At 37.1% G+C, this 20,381-nt stretch overlaps 1 protein-coding gene across 1 annotated transcript in view; it reads right to left on the bottom strand.

Annotated features, from left to right (window-relative positions):
• Nucleotides 1–20,381, bottom strand: part of RGS22 (regulator of G protein signaling 22) — a 179,192-nt gene that overhangs the window by 112,022 nt on the left and 46,789 nt on the right. The window contains exons 5-10 of the mRNA XM_057735472.1: nucleotides 14,443–14,528; nucleotides 13,638–13,806; nucleotides 10,064–10,193; nucleotides 7,633–8,233; nucleotides 6,160–6,321; nucleotides 132–306 (exon numbers count right to left, since the gene is read on the bottom strand). Of these exons, the coding sequence (XP_057591455.1) occupies nucleotides 132–306; nucleotides 6,160–6,321; nucleotides 7,633–8,233; nucleotides 10,064–10,193; nucleotides 13,638–13,806; nucleotides 14,443–14,528 (1,323 nt within the window). The remainder of the gene's footprint in view (nucleotides 1–131; nucleotides 307–6,159; nucleotides 6,322–7,632; nucleotides 8,234–10,063; nucleotides 10,194–13,637; nucleotides 13,807–14,442; nucleotides 14,529–20,381) is intronic.

The raw sequence follows: 20,381 nt of genomic DNA on the forward strand, positions 1-20,381 counted from the left end.
CTGTTGCAGCGTGTACATTAATAACAACCAAAAAGAAATCTTATGATGAAACTTAAGTACTAGTGTATAAAACCCAAGCATGGATATTTTACTACAAACTCAAGAGATCAAAGCATCAATGTACATCCTACCTGTATCTCAGATATCTGTGGAATGCAAGACTTAGGTCTTAATGGCAAGAGAGTTGCCATTTGTGGAAAAGGGTCAACATCCTTCCTTGGTTTCTCTTGACGAAGGTGCCAGAATTTCAGTTCAGCACTAGCATGTTTTGTTGATGATGAATGAGTAATACAGAATCTTGGTGCCCTAGTTAGAGGAAAAACAAATTTAAGATTAAACCAGGCAATAAACCTCAAAAATCAAAAGCCTACCAAATATATAATATCTGTGCTCACAATTATCAGTCTTGCCACATCCCTTTTCTAATAATTTCTTCTTCTTTTTTTGCTGCCTAGCCCCTCCCTCCAATGTTATTCTATGATTTATCAACTGCCTGAAATCACATTCACTTCTACAATATAAAGAGGCAATATACATGAAGAATAAACAATTAATAAAATTACATTCACATTATTATCTGCTTGATAAGAAAAAGAAATCTATATATCTATTCGATGAAGGAATTTTTAAAGATAATGTAAAGTTTCTAGTAAAACAAACATAAAATGAACCTGTGATCTGTTTGAAAGCAATTTAGAGTTTACATATAGTTACCAAAAAAAACTAGTGGATAAAATTAACATTTAAAAATATATAAATGTTTTTATAATGCTTAAGTAGACTACTAAAGTGGATTATGAGTCATATGATATATTTTCAAGCCTTAAATTTAAAGGTAGGAATTAGTTTTATAACAATTTATATAATAAATGAAAGACCGATGCTACTGCCAGAAATTTAGGAAAAAGAATGTTTGGCACAATATCAAGGCCCCACTTAAATGGATGGATATTCCCGTACTCAGTCTGTGGGCTAACTCTACATTGGCATTAGGGTTAACTTCAGCTGTCAGGGCCTGTTGTTAATTGCTTCTTGGACTAGGTTTCCCCCCTGGTGCCATGGCCCAAAGACTAATTCCCACTTCATATTTCAGGTCCTGGTAGAAAATTGCCTCCCTTTAAAAACAGGAATAAGGTAGATATTTCCCTGATGTGAACACTGTTTAGGAGTGGAAGAGAATCCAAAGTCCATAATTAGTTTAGGATCAGAAAGCACCCTGTAAAGATCTGGGTGGTCATTTTACACTATATTTCAAAACTTTTACTTGCAGACTTGGAAAAATCCAAAATTCACTCTTATTTTCATGCCAATTAGTAAGTGGGCATATTTACAAGATCCTTATCAAATAAATCATACATGTGCTGGACAGGAAATCTAGGTATATCAATTTTCTGATTCCCATCATTACAATATATTCAGATGACTCCATAAGTCCCTACTGCCTTGACCATTTTAACCTTGCATTCTTATTTAATTCATTGCATTGATTTTTTTATTAGCCACTATGTGAATTCATCAAATACTGTGGACTACATTTCACAGTCAGTCCTAAGCAGGTATTGCATTCTTTTTCACACTTCCATCATACAGGTTCTCATGTACATTGTATACCTCTTAACTCTGCAGCTCTAGAGAATGGGAGAAGATATTTGCCACATAATTCACCAAAGGGACTGTATCCAATATATGTGTGTGTAAACATGTATATGTATATGTGTGTGCATATGTGTGTGTATATCTATCTATATCTATTTATCTATCCATCTATCTGTGTATCTCCCAATAGAAAAATGGGCAAAAAAGATAAATAAGCAATTCACGAAATTGAAATCCAAATGACCACTAAATATTGAAAAGGTTATTAACTTCAATAATCAGGAAAATGCAAGTGAAAAACATAAGACACCAATGGCATAGCAAATACATAGGCAAAAATTTAAGAATCTGACAGTATTAAATGTTACCATGGATTTGTAGCAATGGATATTCTCATATTCTGTTGGTGGGAGTGCAAATTGGTATAACCATTTTGGAAAAATGAATATGCTTACAGCACTGCTTGTAATTGTGAAAAAAGAAAATGACACATTTTTTAAAACAATAAATAAATTACGGTATATTCATGCACTGGAATATCATATACAACAGTGAAAAAATTAATAAAACTCTTAAATACACTTACAGTCATATCTTACAAATATAAGGCTGATAGAAGACACCAAAGAAGGTATACAACATGATTCCATTTTTATAAAGTTGTAGAACAGGCAGATAAAAAAACATGTTTAGGGATTTGGACTTCCCTGGTGGCGCAGTGGTTAAGAATCCACCTGCTAATGAAGGGGACATGGGTTCAAGCCCTGTTCTGGGAAGATCCCATATGCTGTGGAGTAACTAAGTCCATGAGCCACAACTACTGAAGCCCAAGTGCCTAGAGCCCATGCTCCACAACAAGAGAAGTCACCTCAATAAGAAGCCCACTCACCTCAATGAAGAGTAGCCCTCCCTCACCACAACTAGAGAAAGCCCACGAACAGCAATGAAGACCCAATGCAGACAGAAAATAAATAAATAAATACATTTATTTTAAAAAAATACATGTTTAGGGATTTATTTGCATACGTGGTTGGTAAAACTACAAAGAAAAGCTAAGTGAGGATCACAAAAGTCAAGATAGTGGTTACCTCCAAGTGGGGGTGAGGATGTTGTGATCATGAAGGCATCTTCAGGGGTCTTGGAAATGCTTTATTTCCCAGCCAACATGGTGGTTACATGAGTGTTTGTGTTTAGGTTTGAATTTTAAAGAATACACAGGATTTATCCAGATCAAGAAAAAAGGTAAGAAAGGATACTGGGAAAATGGCAATGTCAGCAATATTGTTTTTCTACCTCTCAGAATCCCTTCGTAATATGTGGAACCCTTCATTTAGAGAGTCCCCAGTATACTTCCCTCCCCTTCCCAAGGAAAATCCCACACGTGTCTAATTTCAGATTTTCTCTTGCAAGCTGTTTTCTTTCTTGCCTGTATGGTCTTCTGTTGTTTGATTTGTCCTGTTTTTGTTTTTTTTTTTTCAGTGAATTAGTCTTCATAATTAGTATGGTGACTTGAGTTTGTAAAAGCTGGGTTTTCCATTTGCACCTCTAATTCCAGTTCATCACCACAGGATTCAGTCTGTTCTCTTCTATATCTTCTATATTTGTAACTCTTCCACATTGATGAGAACTCTGGTTCCCATTATCCACAATATTTTTACTTGTTTGCTTAATCTAGATGACTGGCTTATTATAAAAGGATATAACTCAGGAATAGCCAGATGGAAGAGAAGCATAAGGCAAGGGATGTGGGTGCACCACCCTCCCAGCACATCTACATGTTCACCAACCCAGAAGCTCTGAAAGACCCTTTTAAGAAATCTTTGGAAAGTTTGTCTTTAAGAAGACAAGCTATGTAAGACTTCCCTGGTGGCACAGTAGTTAAGAATCTGCCTGTCAGTGCAGGGGACTCAGGTTTGATCCCTGCTCCAGGAAGATTCCCATATGCCAAAGAGCAACTAAGTCCATGTGCCACAACTACTGAAGCGAGCATGCCTAAAGCAACATGAGAGAAGCCACCACAATGAGAAGCCCCTGCACCACAACAAAGAGTAGCCCCCACTTGCCACAACTAGAGAAAGCCCCCATGTAGCAACGAAGACCCAACACAGCCAATAAATAAAAATAAATAAATAAATAAATAAATAAATAAATAAATAAATAAATTTATTTTTAAAAAAAGAAGACAAGATTGGGACTTTCCTGGTGGCAAAGTGGTTAAGAATTCGCCTGTGAACTGCTGGGGACATGGGTTCAATCCCTGGGCCAGGAAGATCCCACATGCCACAGAGAAACTAAGCCCATGTGCCACAACTACTGAGCTCACGTGCTGCAACTACTGAAGCCCGCACGCATAGAGCCTGCGGTCCGCAACAAGAGAAGCCACTGCACCACAACGAAGAGTAGCTCCCCTTCACCACAACTAGAGAAAGTCCTCACACAGCAACAAAGACCCAACGCAGACAAAAATAATAAACAAATAAAAATTTAAAAAAACAAAAAAAATCCACAACAAAACAAGCGCAAACAAACTCAACAGGAATCTATTAAAAAAAAAAAGGAAGACAAGCTAAAGACTAGAAGAAAATATTTGCAAACTATATATCTGACTAATGGCTAGTATCTAAAGCATAAAAATAACTCTAAAACTCAATAATGAGAAAGAAAACAATCCAATTAGAAAATGTACAAAACACACATATATGTCACTGAAGTATATGCATATAGAAGATGTTCAGCATCATTAACAATTGGAGAGATTCAAAGTAAAACTATAATGAGATATCACTACACACTTACTAAAATAAGTAAATAAGCATTTACTGGCTAAAACAGAAAATTGTGACAACATCAAACAATTGCAAGGATGCAGAAAAACTGGATCATTCATACACTGCTGGTGGGAATGTAAAAGGGTACATCAACTCTGGAAAATAGTTTGGCAGTTTCTATTGAAAATAAAAATAGACTATATGACCCACTAATCTTACTCTTGGACATTTATCCCAGAGAAAGGAAGACTTATCTTCATGCAGAAACCTGTACATGGATGTTCACAGCAGCTTTATTAGTAATATCAAAAGACAGGAAACAACTCTAATGGGTGAATGAATGTGTAACATCCATACAACAGAATACTACTCAGCAATGAAAAAGAATAAAACAACTTGGATGGATCTCAAAGGAATTACGCTGAATGAAAAAAATAATCCCCAAAGATTATATACTGCATTATTTCACTTATATGATAGATTAGTACTTTCCAGGGATTATGAGAAAGGGGGAAGGAAAGAAATATGTATGGTTATAAGAGAGCAGTACAAAGGGATGAATGTGGTACTGTAACTGCTCTGTATCTTGACTGTAATGGCAAATGCATGTGATAAAACTATATAAAACTAACTATACACAGAGAAATAAATGCATGTAAAACTGGCAAAATATGAAAAAAGATTGGAGAGTTATACCAATGTCAATTTCCTCATTGCAATATTGTACTAGAGTTATGCAAGATGTTACCACTGGGAGAAACTGGGTGAAAGGTATATAGAATTTGCATTATTTCTTACAACTGCATATGAATCTATAATTATCTCAAAATGAAAAGTTAAATTAAAAAAAGGAAAGCTTCTACTGTATCAGTAATATTTTTTAAGTTGGGTGGTGTGTACATAGGTGCTTATTATAGTACATTTATACCTTTCTTCATTTCTTAAATATTCAAGTATAGAAGCTTATAAAGAAAGAGAAAAACAACATTCTCTCTATATATATAGAAAAATACAAAGTATACAAGTAATCTGGAATACCTAGATGGGAGATAATGTCAGAGACGGAGGCAAGGGACAAATCATGATGATTTTATTTGTTAACTTAAGGAATTTGAACTCTACACTGAAAGCTTTGGGGTAACTAGCGAAAGACTTAAAGCAGAGAAGGAACATAACCAAACCCATCACAGCCACAATGGACAGCCCATTGATCCTCAGATGGCACATATTTTCCCCACTAGGTCCATTCTCTTTTTCTTGCATAGAGTCCCTCAAGTCCCAGGTGAAATATGACCTCTTCTCTGTATCTTGTGCATTCACCACACTTTCTTTTATAACACTCATTTCACATGCATGTTCCTCCCAGTAGACTAGGATCACTAGACTTGCCTATGTTTTACCCTTGTATCCTTAGCACAGCACTTTGTCCATAGAAGGTGCTCATAGAATGTTTATTGAGATGATAAATCTAACTCAAGCTACATGTGCACACACTCACATGTGCGCACACGCATCAATTTGTTGACATACTGAGCGTAAAAAGGTCAGGTGTAGAAGGATACGCTCACAAAGTTAAAATGGAACTTAAGTACTGTCCAGACTTATTAGGGATTTAATGTCCCTCAAATATCAAAATTCTCTAAAGGATAGATACTTTAAAGAAGGCCAAAGATGTAACAATCTTGTCATTTAAGATTTCCATAAATGTTATATCCTCAAGACAGAAAAGTATAATTTGTAACAAGCTTAAGAAAAGTGAAAGCAAATAACTCTGATTCACATTATTTTTTCTTACCAATAAAGAAGTAAGGGTTTTACAACCTCAGTCTGAATATTTTTTAAGTGTTCTTCATTCCACTGAGATCCATCTAGCAGTTTAAATTTTGATAAGATTTCTGTAGAAAGATAGCAATCTCCATTGCTCACTAGATAGCATTTTTTCATCTTCTCAATATGTCTGAAATAAAATACATACACAAATACATACACACACTGACACAATATTCAACTAGCTAAATATTTTCCCTTCCAAAATGTTTCAGGCAAGTAATGAACTATCTTAAAACCAAAACAGGGAGATAAAAATATTTCTCACAGGTACCGGAATGGGAGGGGTATTTTTGGTAGGCCTTACAAAGATGTCTATATCCTAATCTCTAGAACCTAAGGATGTTACCCTACATGATAAAAGGGACTCTCCAGAGATTTTGAGGAGATTATCCTGGACTATTTAGTTGGTGCTGATGTAATCGTAATAGTCCTTCTAAGAAGGAGGCAGGAGGGTAAGAGTCATAGAGAAAAGATGTGAGGATAGAAGCAGAGATCAGAGAGGAGAAAAGACATCATGCTGCTGGCTTCGAAGATGGAGGAAGGGTCATGAACCAAGGGAAGCAGGTGGCCTCGGAAGCTGGCAAAGGCAAGAAGATGGATTCTCCTCTAGAGTGTCCAGAAGGAATGCAGCTCTGCATACCCATTTTAGATTTCTAATCTTTTAACTGTAAGAGAATATATTTGTGTTGTTTTAAGCCATCTAGTTTGTGGTAATTTATTACAGCAACAATTGGAACTAATACAATATTAATTCTGAAGAACCTATGTAGCTTGTTTTCATATCCCTTCCCTAACATGTCTTGGAAAGTGGTAGTGGCCTTCCACCCTGGGATCAATCAGGTCATGCTTCATAATGAACCATTTGGTAACCCCTGCTCTTATAACTATATACAACAATGGGCTTTACAAAATGAATGCCACTGAAATAACTGGAATAATCCAGTCACTAGCACTTACTCAATCAAACCTTTAATAGGAATTGCCGTCTACTATAGTTGATCTGCTTCAGAGCTCAGAGCAGAGCAGTAGAACACTGACAAGATAAGGACTTTCCTAAAGCAGAGTCCTGTTAAGGTTAAGACTCATAGTGACCTAAAACACATGGAGCGGCCAAAGACCTGCACCCCATCAGACCTTTAAGAGGCTCTCTAGAGGATATCCAGCATCATATCTAGCAGATATGTGATTCAGATATAAATGTCTAAGTAGCAGCTGACTAAACACCATAGAATTTGTTAACTGAGCAGGCCCCTTACACTGGCATAAGGTATCTTTTATGTAAATCAATATTATAATAAATCTTATTATTATTCTTTCCTCTAAAAGTATAAATTACACTTATATATTTATTTCAGGCTTTCTGCTTGTGCTTAAATGACCCAAACTAATATTCTATAATTTGGTTTTAAACTATTGAAAAATAAAAAAAGAGAAATACCTTTGATGTCTTCCAGGATCCTTAAGAACTTTTAACCTCTCAATATCCATCCATAGGCACCAATATCTCTCCCCTAATGTACCTTTTATAAATTTCTTAAATCTTTCGAACTCCTTTCTATTGCCAATGTCATAAGTTTTGTGAGAAATATACCAATCAGCCCTGCTTTCTAGTCCAATGCTCTCAGTTTTTGAAACTGCTTGTTCTAACATGTCTTCTGACTCTTCCTTTAGCATTTCACTTAGTGAAACATTCTTGCCAGAGGTAGGCCCCCAAAACTCATCAAATACCACTTCTGTTACATTTCTGAAATTTATACAATCTGGACTCTCTCTAAGTGGTGCTCCAAGAATTTGATGAATTGCCACTCTCAAAATAAAGCTTATATAAGATCTTAAAAATTCTTCACATGTTGAGAAACGCAATGTCAGGCTTTCATCAACATCCTGTTGCTTTTCAAGGTATATCCTCAGAAGAGCTTGAGAAGGAGTGTCTTGTAGAGATACAGACCCATCTTCTTCAAATTCGGAAATTAATCTAGTGGTTTTAGATGGGTCTTTTTTCGTCCTGGGGTGAACTCCATCATCAAAGATAAAACTCTCTGTATTAAATCATAAAAGGCTATTAGATCAGATATGAATGTAAAAGTTTTCTTTTAATTATTAACTAGACATTATAGAGTTAGGATGGCAAATGGTTTATCACAGGTAGTGACTGCAGGGACCAGTGTTGTGAGGAGTCTAGGACACAAATGGGACTAGTAGAGAAAAAAAACTGCCAACAGGGATTAGCCATGTCTTCCCTGGACATGAAAGGGGATATTGGTGGCAGATGAACTAAATATTTGATATCCTTAATAAAGGGATCTTCAAAAAGACATTATAAACTTTTAAAATGTAGTATTTCAGGCTGATAGAGAATGTCCACATACAAAGGCCAAATCTATTAAAGACTTAGAATATGTACATCAAACGATTATATGTATGTACTTTAATATTTCATGTTGTATGGCAAAATAAAATTAGCTTCCATAGATGATGAGACGATAGATGAACAGACCAGAACTGGAGTCATATTAAGCAATTTAAGAAATTCACTATTTTATCAAAAAGATTCAATTACTACTATACTTACAATCAATCTATCATTAAAACTACAAAATTGCATAAGGCCTTTGTGAAGACTTACAAATACAAATGGACTGCTTTTACATTTTTTCTAAAAATATACTCTAGTCCCTATTTTTTTGTCTTTCAGAAATCAGTGAAATGTCTGCTATCAGTGCTTTATTTCACACGGCACATCTACCCTTTGAGAAGCTGTGGGTCAGGAAAACCCTGATCCATGTGTCCCACCCTCAATTTTCTTAGTAACAGATTTCAAATCTCAATGAACTGGAAATGTTTAATTACAATTTTAATTGAAAATAAATATACTAAATTTCCCCAAAATTGAAATTAGACTTTTGTAAACCTGTGAAAGGATACTGGGTATGCACTCAACCCCACAGACTTGGAGGTAGAGGACAAGCCTGGCACTTCTGCTCACTGCCTTCCTGCTATCCTTTCTTTTTCTGTTTAATAACTTCACTCTCCAATTTTCTACTTTGCTATCAGAAGGAAATAGTAAGAAGTCTATAAATTCAGCAATTTCCAATTAGGAAGATGATTTCCCCCTTTATCTAGATTTAGGTTCGATTCTAAAGAATCCAGCCTTATCACCTCCAGAGGTTGCTTATATTTTTCAAAGGAATTATGTAACATCTGTTAGTGAATTGCTGAATTCCCCTCCTAAATCACATCGCTAGATGTTTTTCCCTCTAGCAGTATCATATGTTAATTACTCCCATTTTTGAAAGGTTCCCTTTATTTATGAAAAGTTTGTATCACCCACAAAAGTTCCCCACAGTAGAAATTTATTTGCTTTTCAAGGTGAAAAATAGTCTGAACTTAAAATCAGAAGGAAAACTCAAGTTCCATAAATCACTATTTACTTTTGGAAGGAGAGAAAGGTTGCACCCACTTTATTTCAAAAGCTTAATAATAAGAATTTGTAAACTGTGATAGGAAATAATGACAAGACAAACATTTATTGACTGTCTCTTAGGTACCAAGCACTAAGCATTTTCTATACATTCAATATATATGTGTCATTAGTTTAATCTTACAGATGAAAAAAGCAAGGCTCCCAGAAGTGGATAATTTGCAGAAGTCACAAACTAATAAGTTTGGGTTGGGTAATAATAAGTTGGGATCTAAACCCATCCTCTTTTCACTATATCAGATTGTCTCCTGAAAATAGTAGAAGGTGGAGTTGCAGGGGAGATAATTTTTTCTCTCCATCCACTAAGTGTTTCACTGTTAGTTTAGAATGACAACAACAAAAAGATGTAAAAAGGGTTCTGAGGTCATTCTTGTCCTTTTCTGCTTACCAGAAACAGATGAAACAACTGGTGATTCAATTTTGTTGTGGAATACACAAGACGGTAATGAAAAAGTTGATACTGTTTGCTGACTTTGTTTTGCTAATGTAAACCAATCTTTTGTTTGAGTATAGGAGGCCTAGGAAGAAAGGAACACACTTGTTTAACATAAGATTAGCAGTATTCTCCCAATCATGAATCTGGACAAATTATTATAATATTCAATTTGCATAGTACAATATGTAAAGGAAAAATTATGCCATTAAAGAATGTTGTACACAGAAAAATTCATTAGCTGAGAATAATAGTAAGGAAATTTCAGTTCAGATTATTTTCCTATTAGATGATCAAAGGGAAAAAATGAACCCACTACCCATTAAATTCTTCACTCTTTCACCAGTAGCATGCAACTCTGCTTCCTGGATTCACTACAAATTCACGCCATATAACTTAAATTTAGAAGTCACCATGGCTCATCAGTCTTTGGATGCACCTTTTGCCAGCTGCTCCCATTTACAACTTTCCCAATTATTTCATGCCCCCAATTCTGTCTGGCTTGGCTCAGTGTTTTTAACAACTCCTCCTTAATATGACAAAAACTTACTGTCAGTAGCACTGGAAACCTCTCCATGCTCAACTTCCCCTTTACCTCAGATTCAGTTTTCACAGCTTTGCTTGGATTGGATGCTTCCTGAAGGCTGATTCCTGACTCACCTACCCCTGGATGGAGCCTTCAATTTTTCCTCTCTTTTGTGTACTCCTGAGCCAGCTGACCCAATTCTCAACCTGACACGCAGCTTCTAGAACCCTAGTCCTAAAAAACTCCATCTCAGATTTCCTGGGAAGATTCTTCTTCCTGATTCTCAGTAACGTCCTCATCTACTTTTGTAGGATAATCCAACTTGTTAAACGGAAGCAGAGAAGGGAGTGTCCAGCATTACTCTCATTTCTCCTTTCTCCAACTAAGTCAGGTGGTTGGCCCTTAGCCTAAGGAACACTCATAGAGGAGACAAGGCTCAAATGGAATAGAATTGTTCCCTGACTACTATGCAGAATTAGCAGCGCAGGTCAGGCCACACAATAAGACCAAAAGCAAGAGAGAGAAATAACAGGTGCCATCGGTGTAGTCACTGCCCCTCTTAGACGTAAGGTTTCCTGGGTAAATAAAAGCTTTGAATCTAATTTCCTTTTGTTTCTTCTTTTCCTTCCTCTAAAACCAAGTCATTTATTACTAATTATATGTTCATTCAACATATTTATTGAATGACTACTCTATTCCAAGTAGTATCCTAAGCACTGAGAGGAGACCAAAATAATTAAGGAACTTTCAAGGAATTGAGAGAGACCAACATACAACAGTCCTTGCTATTTCAACTGCACGAAAAAGATGAGAGAGTAGAAGATAGGGGAGAAAAAAGTAGTTAGCCAGACATAAAAGCTGTTAACTATTCCACTTTATACTCTTAAAAGATGGGTCAACTGTTTGTGTTTATATGGTATAACTGAAGACTCAAAGAAATATTACCAATTATATCAATCATCCCTATCTATAGTCATAGTTTAATAATTTAAGAGCCCAAAGAAAACTGAATCCTCAAAGTTCAAAGGCTGTTAAAAAGATAACATATACTTCAAGTATTATTCAAGTTGACAGAAATGAGTTTTTTTCATCACAGAAAATAGTAAAAGTAATCTAGCTTGGATTTTTATTCTCTTATATTTGATTAAAGTTACACATAAGGAATCAGAACTTATCCCCCTAGATTGAGTTTTTCCTTTGTATGTTTATTGACCCCTAATATCAGAACATTTTTTGACATCCCTAACATTATTACAACACATAGGTTAAGAGAAAACAATTCCTAAAAATAAATATAAGAGAAAAGAAAAATTTGCCTTCAGTACATCCCTGAGCATTATTCAGAGGAAATAATGGGACTGGCATAATTTTTTTTAACATTTTTGCCAAATATTGCTGATAGAACTGTCAAACTACAAAATTAAATAGGAGCTTACACACGAAAAACAATGTTCAGATAAGATAGGATAAGGATATCCATTCCAACAGAGATGGCAAATAGTTTTCCTCTTGTGTGATATCTTTGATCAATTGGAAGTCCCTGCCTAGAATGCTGTGTTGAAAAGAATTTGGAGCCAAGTCCTAGCTCAGCAGGAAAATTGCCATGATTGATTAGCAATGTCTGTCATGAATGGAAACTAGGAGAATAGCAACACATGGGTAACATATTTGCAATTCCTGGTTTTGTAAAGAATCTTGTATTGGAAATGTGTTCCCAGAGAGAAGACTTGATAATCAGAGGCTAAAGAGAAGCAGAATATGTGACCACAAAATATGCCATGGCATGTGCATTACTGTGAGCTGAAGGACATCACAACCCTGCAGACTCAAGAAAAACTTTAACTACCTAAAAGAATTTAGATAGGGGACCTGGCTCAGAGAGAGCCAGTACTAGAGATAACTTTTATCTGAATGACTGACCTGTCTATATGGCAGGCAAACATCTAATTACATCCCATCTTCTTATAGTCCTGTGAATTACCTTCCTGCCCTTTGAAGCCACAAGCCGCTATCCCATTTCCTTAGCTCAAGATGGCATATACGCCTCAACTGCCCAACTTGCTCTTGGGTCTCATATTCTTATAGGGCTCCTGTACATACTAAATTACATTTGTTTTTTTCCTGTTACCCTGTCTTATGTCATTTTTTTTTTCTTAGACAAGCCAAAGAACCTAGAATGGCAGAAGGAAAATTTTTCCTCCCTGGCAAAGGCAAAGATCAAACAACAGTTTTCACTATACCACAATTCTCCAAAAGGACATTTGATTCTAGGTTGGATCTCTTCAAATGTACCCATACCACCCAACATTCTCCAATCACTGAGGGCAAATTTATCTGGTAACAGTTAAACAGTAATGCATTTTACTACTGAAGAATAATCTTGACAATAGGGAGGAGAAGGCCCAATTTATCAATGTTTTGTACAAAAATTATAGATTCCAATTAATAAAAAATTTGCAAGGAACAATGAAACCCTTGCTTCCCAGGTGAGGATGTTCTTCAATTTTGCAATTTTTCTTTACACAAGAGGATAATAATTCTAATTGCATTTCAGGTGAAAGAGTGTAGGGCAAATAAATCAGCATAAATCCAAAAGAATTTTTGCTAAATCTAGTTTAGAAGTATTTTATTTTATTTTTTTATTTTTATTTTTTGATGATAATGGTCATCATCAGTATTACCACTTTTATTATTTTTTTGAACTTTTATTGATACAGTTAACATACAATAAACTGCATATATTTAGAGCGTACAATTTGGTATCCCAATCTCCCAGTTCATTCCTCCCCAACCCTCCCCGCTTTCCCCACTTGGTGTCCATATGTTTGTTCTCTACATCTGTGTCTCTATCTCCGCCTTGCAAACTGGTTGATTTGTACCATTTTAGTTTAGAAGCATTTTAAATCATTTTTCTATTCAAGTGGTACAAATGAAATTCATATTCCTAAAATGAGAAGTTTCACTGAAGTGCTGAGACACAAAGAAAAACACTAATACTTTTACCTCGCCAAGAGAAACGTAGAACTTTTTCATAATTACAACATCATCTTCTTCAACAGGAGGTGGTGGTAGACTGGGTGGTTTTTTCAGGACCCAGGGAGAAAAATCTGTACCTAATGTGATATTCATGCCTGATTCACTCCATCTTACTTGTGAAACCAATTTGGCCAACCTGCATTTCAGAAATCATACAAACTTGAAATAAGTTTCAAATACGGTAGAATTCAGAAAAAAAAAAAACAACTAAAATTTTGTTTTATGTGTTCAAATCAATCTCCCCTCCTAACTCTGCAGGATGATTCTCTTAGGATCTGCTAAAATTAATAGCTTATTCATAGAATTACTAATTAATAATTATTTTGTTTTAATTTATTTTATTTTTGTTTTAAAAATGATTGTTCTAAGCAAAGGTCAAATTTTAGTAAAAGTTCAGAAGGTTTAGGTACTTAAACTTTAAAAGTCAAGGAGCATGAAAGAAAAACTTGGCCCTGCACTACAATATTCTGTCTTTTTTATGACACATATTCATTTTTTAACACCCTGAACATAAATACCTTTATAGAAATAGAAAAAATTTAAATATAATGATCAAAGAAGCAGAATTGAAATATATTTATTAGGTACTGTTTCTATGAAATCTCTTTGGAAAAGTTAAATGATTTTTACCAATGCTCTATCTTATACTACACAGCAAGTGGAATATAAACTCTAATGGGTTTAAAGGTATATGATTTTATTAAGAAAGTACAGAAAAATGATTTTTGGTGAAAAAAATTTAAAAATATGTATATTGATGGGATTACAATACCTGTATTCAAAGTAGCAATCACTTTCCAGAAATGCTGGAAGTCTTTCTTTTTTGACCCAGTGAATACCTTGTTCACGACTGAGACACTGTTAGAGGACAATTGAAAAAGAAAAAGTGTGTCAAAGAAAATCGCCACTTAGGACAATGATTGCCTAATCACTAGAGTAATATTACCTCTAAAGCTCTGTCTGTACCTTCCATGTGGACAGGAGAGAGTAAGAACCCCGAGTCACAAGTACTTCTTTAATTCTCTCAACAACCCTATATCAACTATTATCTACTTTTTACAGATTAACAAACTGAATGCAGAAAACTTAAGTAACTTATTGAAAGAAAGAGAATGACAGAAAAGTCAATCAGTCTCAGTATTTTCACAGTCATAAAATCGGTTAAAAATAACCACAAACAGAAAAAAAAACTAACCAGAAAACTTGGTGAGACTGCTAGAATAACTACAAGCCCTTCGCCTTTCCAATTTTAGAAAATTTTGCTAAATATTGAATATCACCAGGCATTATCACTGAGGACACTAAGGTTAACAAGAAAGATAGGGCTCTTCCTTTAAGGAGTTTACAGATAATTTAATAAGCAATAATAACAGAGTGCTGTAAGCGCCAGAAATTCAGGATTCTAAGGGAGGCCACATGGGCACAAAAACCAGTAAAGGGTTCCCACAGAACATGACTGAGAGAGGGGACAGAGTCAAGATGGAGGAATAGGAGGATGTGGAGTTCATCTCTCCCCAGAAGTACATCAAGAATACATCTACATAATGTTTACAGTTTTATGGAACAGTTCATTTTACATTGGTCAGTATGTTCCCTACACTACCACTGAAATGAAAAGGAACATTTTCATTTAAAGCGTAATACTTAAAAAAATAAAAACTTCATTGAATGATAAAAAAAAAAAAAGAATACATCTACAAATGGAACAATTCTCAGAGAGCACCTGCAGAAGACCTTGGACACCTAAAAGGACAAGAAAAATCCCCATGTAGCCATGTAGGACTTAAGAAAGAAAAAAAGAAAAGAGGAAACAGGACAGGACCTGAAACCCTGCGGGGATGCTGAAGGAGAATAGAGGTTCCCACACTCAGGGAAGCCCCCTCACTGACGGGAAGATCAGCTGGGACAAAGAAGGAGCTTCAGGGGCTCGGAGGAGAGTGCAGCAACCAGTGCAGGCAGGACAGAGTAAGACCTACACTGACGGTCCGTGCCACAGCCCTACATGCCCCAGCCTGAGTAGTGTGTCCAATGGTGCAGAGTGGGGCTGAGTGCTGGAATGTGGGGTTTGGAGAGCAGACCCAGGCAGGGGACAGCTGTTGGCTGTGAAGAGACAGCCTGAAGGGAGAGAGTAAGTAGGTCCACAATCGGGAATGACTGTGGAAGAAGCCTGGACTGCCACAGAAGCAGAGCTCCATTGCTGAGTGGCACAAAAGGGGTGCGGCCACCATTGCAGCCCCCTTTCCCATGTGTTGGCTCCTGCGTCCACAGGCACTAGGAGGGGCACCCACCTGAGCAGGCTTGCGAGCCCCACCCATCACCACCTCTGTCCCCACCCACCTGGGTGGGCATGTGTGGTCCCAGGCAGCCTGAAGAACAGATGCTGGTAGGAGGAACACATACAGAGGTCCGGATGAAACCACAGCTGAGCCCCAGGGACCATGCAACTAAGGAAGAAGAGCTAAACTCTCTCCTCGAAACCGCAGGAACCACGGATTTACACCCCCGCTGTAGGGGCTGTAAATTCAGTACCCGCAGAACGTCTGAATGGAAGAGTGCTACCACAGCTGAGACGGGTCTAGCTTTAGCAGATGTAGGCTCTGTGGGCATGTACATGCGCGGATTGGACCAGGCCAGAATCCGAGCTGCCTCCATAGCTACCACAGCGAGTTCAAGTACACGACTACCATAGTCCTTGGACCTGACTTGAGTGGATCTGCACTGGTGGCCTGGTGAAAACACTGTCTGACAGACGCCAGGGCCAATTGCCAGCATACCCACAGTTAAGTAGGGGGCTGAGAGCAGCTCCAACAACAGTGTAATTTGTGAGCTGACACAACAGGTGAAAAGTGACATGAGAGAATACATTCACAGTGAACAGCTCCAGAGGAGGAAAACTCAGTGGCTTCTCCCTCAGTAGGAGTGCTCCAATCTCACCTATCATGAACTACAGATAAGAAACACAGCTCAGAAACAGATTTAGGGCCTCTATTCCAACAATTAGGGAGCAGACCCTGCCCCTGACAGGGAAATAACAACCACAGAGCAAAGAGGAGACTCCATTCAATACCCAGTGCAGGCTCAGGTCACAACAACATCAGTCATCTCCTATGAAGGGGATAACAGCCAGCATACACTGAGGAAAGAAGTAGCAGACATCCATACTAGAAACAGCCCTTGCATCAAAAAAAAAATTAAATACACAGAGACTATACAGAGACATTCCCACATAAAAATAGTCCTCCAAGACAGTCTGAGGGTCTGGCATTGGGAGGAAGAATGCCTGAGTACAGGAGCTCCACAGGAGTCTCTGGAAGAGAGACTCTACTCTTGGAGTGTGCACACAAGACTTCATGCATGCTGGGACCGAGCACAAAGCAATACCTCCAAAGGAATCGGGGCTAGACCTAACTAGGGGTCTGGGAGGGTCTCCTGGGAAGGCTGGGGTTGGCTGTAGCTCACTGTGGGGGCAAGGACACTGGTGAAGGAGGCCCCAGAGAATACTGATCAGCATGAGCTTTCCAGAAGTCCCCATTTTGGCACCAGGACCTGGCCACACCCAACAGCCTACAGGCTCTAGAGCTGGAATGCCTCAGACCAAACAACCAGCAAAACAGGAACACAGCCCCACCCATCAGCAGACAGGCTGCCTAAAGTCATACGGAACTCAAAGCTACCTCAAAACACACCCCTTGTCACAACCCTGCCCATCAGAGGCACAAAACCCAGCTCCAGAGAGCAAGCACCAATCCCTTCCACCAGGAAGCCTGCATAAGCCTCTGGACCAATCTCACTGACCAGGGGACAGACACCAGAAGCAATAAGATCCTGCAGCCTGTGGAAAGGAGACCACAAACACAGAAAGTTAGACAAAATGAGACAACAAAGAAACATGTTGTAAACAAAGGAATAACATAAGAACCCACAAGAACAACTAAATGAAGAAGAGATAGACAATCTACCTGAAAAAGAATTCAGAGTAATGATAGTAAACATAGTCCAAAACCTCAGAGGAAAAATGAAGGCATAGATCAAGAAGATACAAGAAATGTTTAACAAGGAACTAGAAGATTTAAAGAACAAACAAATGAATAATACAATAAATAAAATGAAAAAATACCCTAAAATAAATCAATACCAGAATAACTGAGGCAGAAGAACAAATAACTGAGCAGGAAGGCAGAGTGGTGGAAATCACTGCCACAGAACAGAATAAAGAAAAAAGAACAAAAAGAAATGAGGACAGTCTCAGAGACCTCTAGGATAACTTAAATGCACCACCATTCATTTTACAGGGGCCCCAGAAGGGAAAGAGAAAGAAGAAGGACCTGGAGAAATTTTTGAAGATATTATAGCCAAAAATTTCCCTAACATGAAAAAGGAAACACATATTCAAGTCCAGCAAGTGTAGAGTCCCATATAGGAAGAACCCAAGGAGGAATCTGCCAAGACACACACTAATCAAGCTGACAAAAACTAAAGACAAAGTAAAAATATTAAAAGTAACAAGGAATGGGCATCATCAGAAAATCTGCAAACAGTAAATGCTGGTGAGGGTGTGGAGAAAAAGGAACACTCTTATACTGTTGGTGGGAATGTAAATTGATACAGCCACTATGAGAGAACAGTATGGAGGTTCCTTAAAAAACTAAAAATAGAACTACCATATGACCCATCAATCCCACTACTGGGCATATACCCAGGGAAAACCATAATCCAAAAATAAACATGTACCACAATGTTCACTGCAGCACAATTTACAATAGCCAGGATGTGGAAGCAACCTAAGTGACCATCAACAAATGAATGAATAAAGAAGATGTGGCACATATACAGAATGAAATATTACTCAGCCATAAAAAGGAATGAAATTGAGTTATTTGTAGTGATGTGGATGGACCCAGAGTCTGTCATACAGAGTGAAGTAAGTCAGAAAGAGAAAAACAAATACCGTATGCTAACTTATATACATGGAATCTAAAAAAAAAAAAATGGTACTGATAAACCCAGTGACAGGGCAAGAATAAAGATGCAGATGTAGAGAATGTTTTTGAGGACATGGAGGTGGGGCGGGGGGGACAGTGAAGGGGAAGCTGGGATGAAGTGAGACAGTAGCACTGAGATATATACACTTCCAAATGTAAAATAGATAGCTAGTGGGAAGCTGCTACATAACACAGGGAGATCAATTCGATGATGGGTGATTACTTAGAGGGCTAGGATAGGGAGGGTGGAAGGGAATCAGGGGAGGGAGGGGATATGGGGATTTATGTATAAATACAGCTGATTCACTTTGTTGTACAGCAGAAACTGGCATAACACTATAAAGCAATTATATTCCAAAAAAGAGCTTAAAAAAAAAAAAGCAACAAGGAAAAAGCAGCAAATAACATACAAGGGAATCCCCATAAGGTTATCAGCTGATTATTAAGCAGAAACTCTGCAGGCCAGAAGGGAGTGGCATGATATATTTCAAATGATGAAAAGGGAAAAGCCTACAACCAAGAATACTCTACCAGCAAGGCTCTCATTCAGATTTGACTGAAATGAAAAGCTTTACATACAAGCAAAAGCTAAGAGAATTCAGCACCACCAAACCAGCTTTACAACAAATGCTAAAGGAACTTCTCTAGGTGGGAAAGAGACTAGCACTTAAAATCACCTTGTACATATAAACACTGCTGTATCAAAACCTCATGGGAACAGCAAACCCCAAAACTGCAATATACATACACACGAAAAAGAAAAAGCAACCAACACAAACACAATATGAAAGATAGTCATCAAATCACAAGAGAAGAGAACAAAAGAGGAAGGGAAGAAGAAAGACCTACAAAAACAAATCCAAAACAATTAAGAAAATGTCAATAGGAACATACATATCAATAATTACTTTAAATGTAAATGGATTAAATGCTCCAAAGACACAGACTGGCTGAATGGATACAAAAACAAGACCCGCATATATGCTGCCTACAAAAGATCCACTTCAGATCTAGAGACACATACACACTGAAAGTGAAGGGATGAGAAAAGGTATTCCACACAAAGGGAAATCAAACACTATGGAATTAGAAATCAATTACAGGAAAAAAACTGTAAAAAACACAAACACAGAGAGTAAATAATATGTTACTAAACAACCAATGGATCACCAAAGAAATCAAAAAATACCCAGAGACAAATAACAATGAAAACACAATGATCCACAACCTATGGGATGCAGTAAAAGCAGTTCTAAGAGGGAAGTTTATAGCAATTCAATCCTACCTCAAGAAACAAGAAAAAACTCAAATAAAAAATCAAACCTTACACCTAAAGCAGCTAGAGAAAGAAGAATGAACAAAATCCAAAGTTAGTAGAAGGAAAGAAATTATAAAGATCAGAGTAGAAATAGAGATAAAGAAAACAATACATAAGATCAAAGAAACTAAAAGCTGGTTTGTTGAAAACATAAACAAAATTGATAAACCTTTAGCCAGACTCATCAGGAAAAAAAGGGAGATGACTCAAATCAATAAATTTAGAAATGAAAAAGAAGTTATAACTGACGCCACAGAAATACAAAGGATCATAAGGGACTACTAAAAGCAACTATATGCCAATAAAAGGGACAACCTAGAAGAAAAGGACAAATCCTTAGAAAGGTAGAACCCTCCGAGACTGAATCAGGAGGAAATAGAAAATATGAACAGAACAATCACAAGTACTGAA

This window comes from Hippopotamus amphibius, chromosome 5, assembly GCF_030028045.1.
Source record: "Hippopotamus amphibius kiboko isolate mHipAmp2 chromosome 5, mHipAmp2.hap2, whole genome shotgun sequence".
NCBI classification, from domain to species: domain Eukaryota; kingdom Metazoa; phylum Chordata; class Mammalia; order Artiodactyla; family Hippopotamidae; genus Hippopotamus; species Hippopotamus amphibius.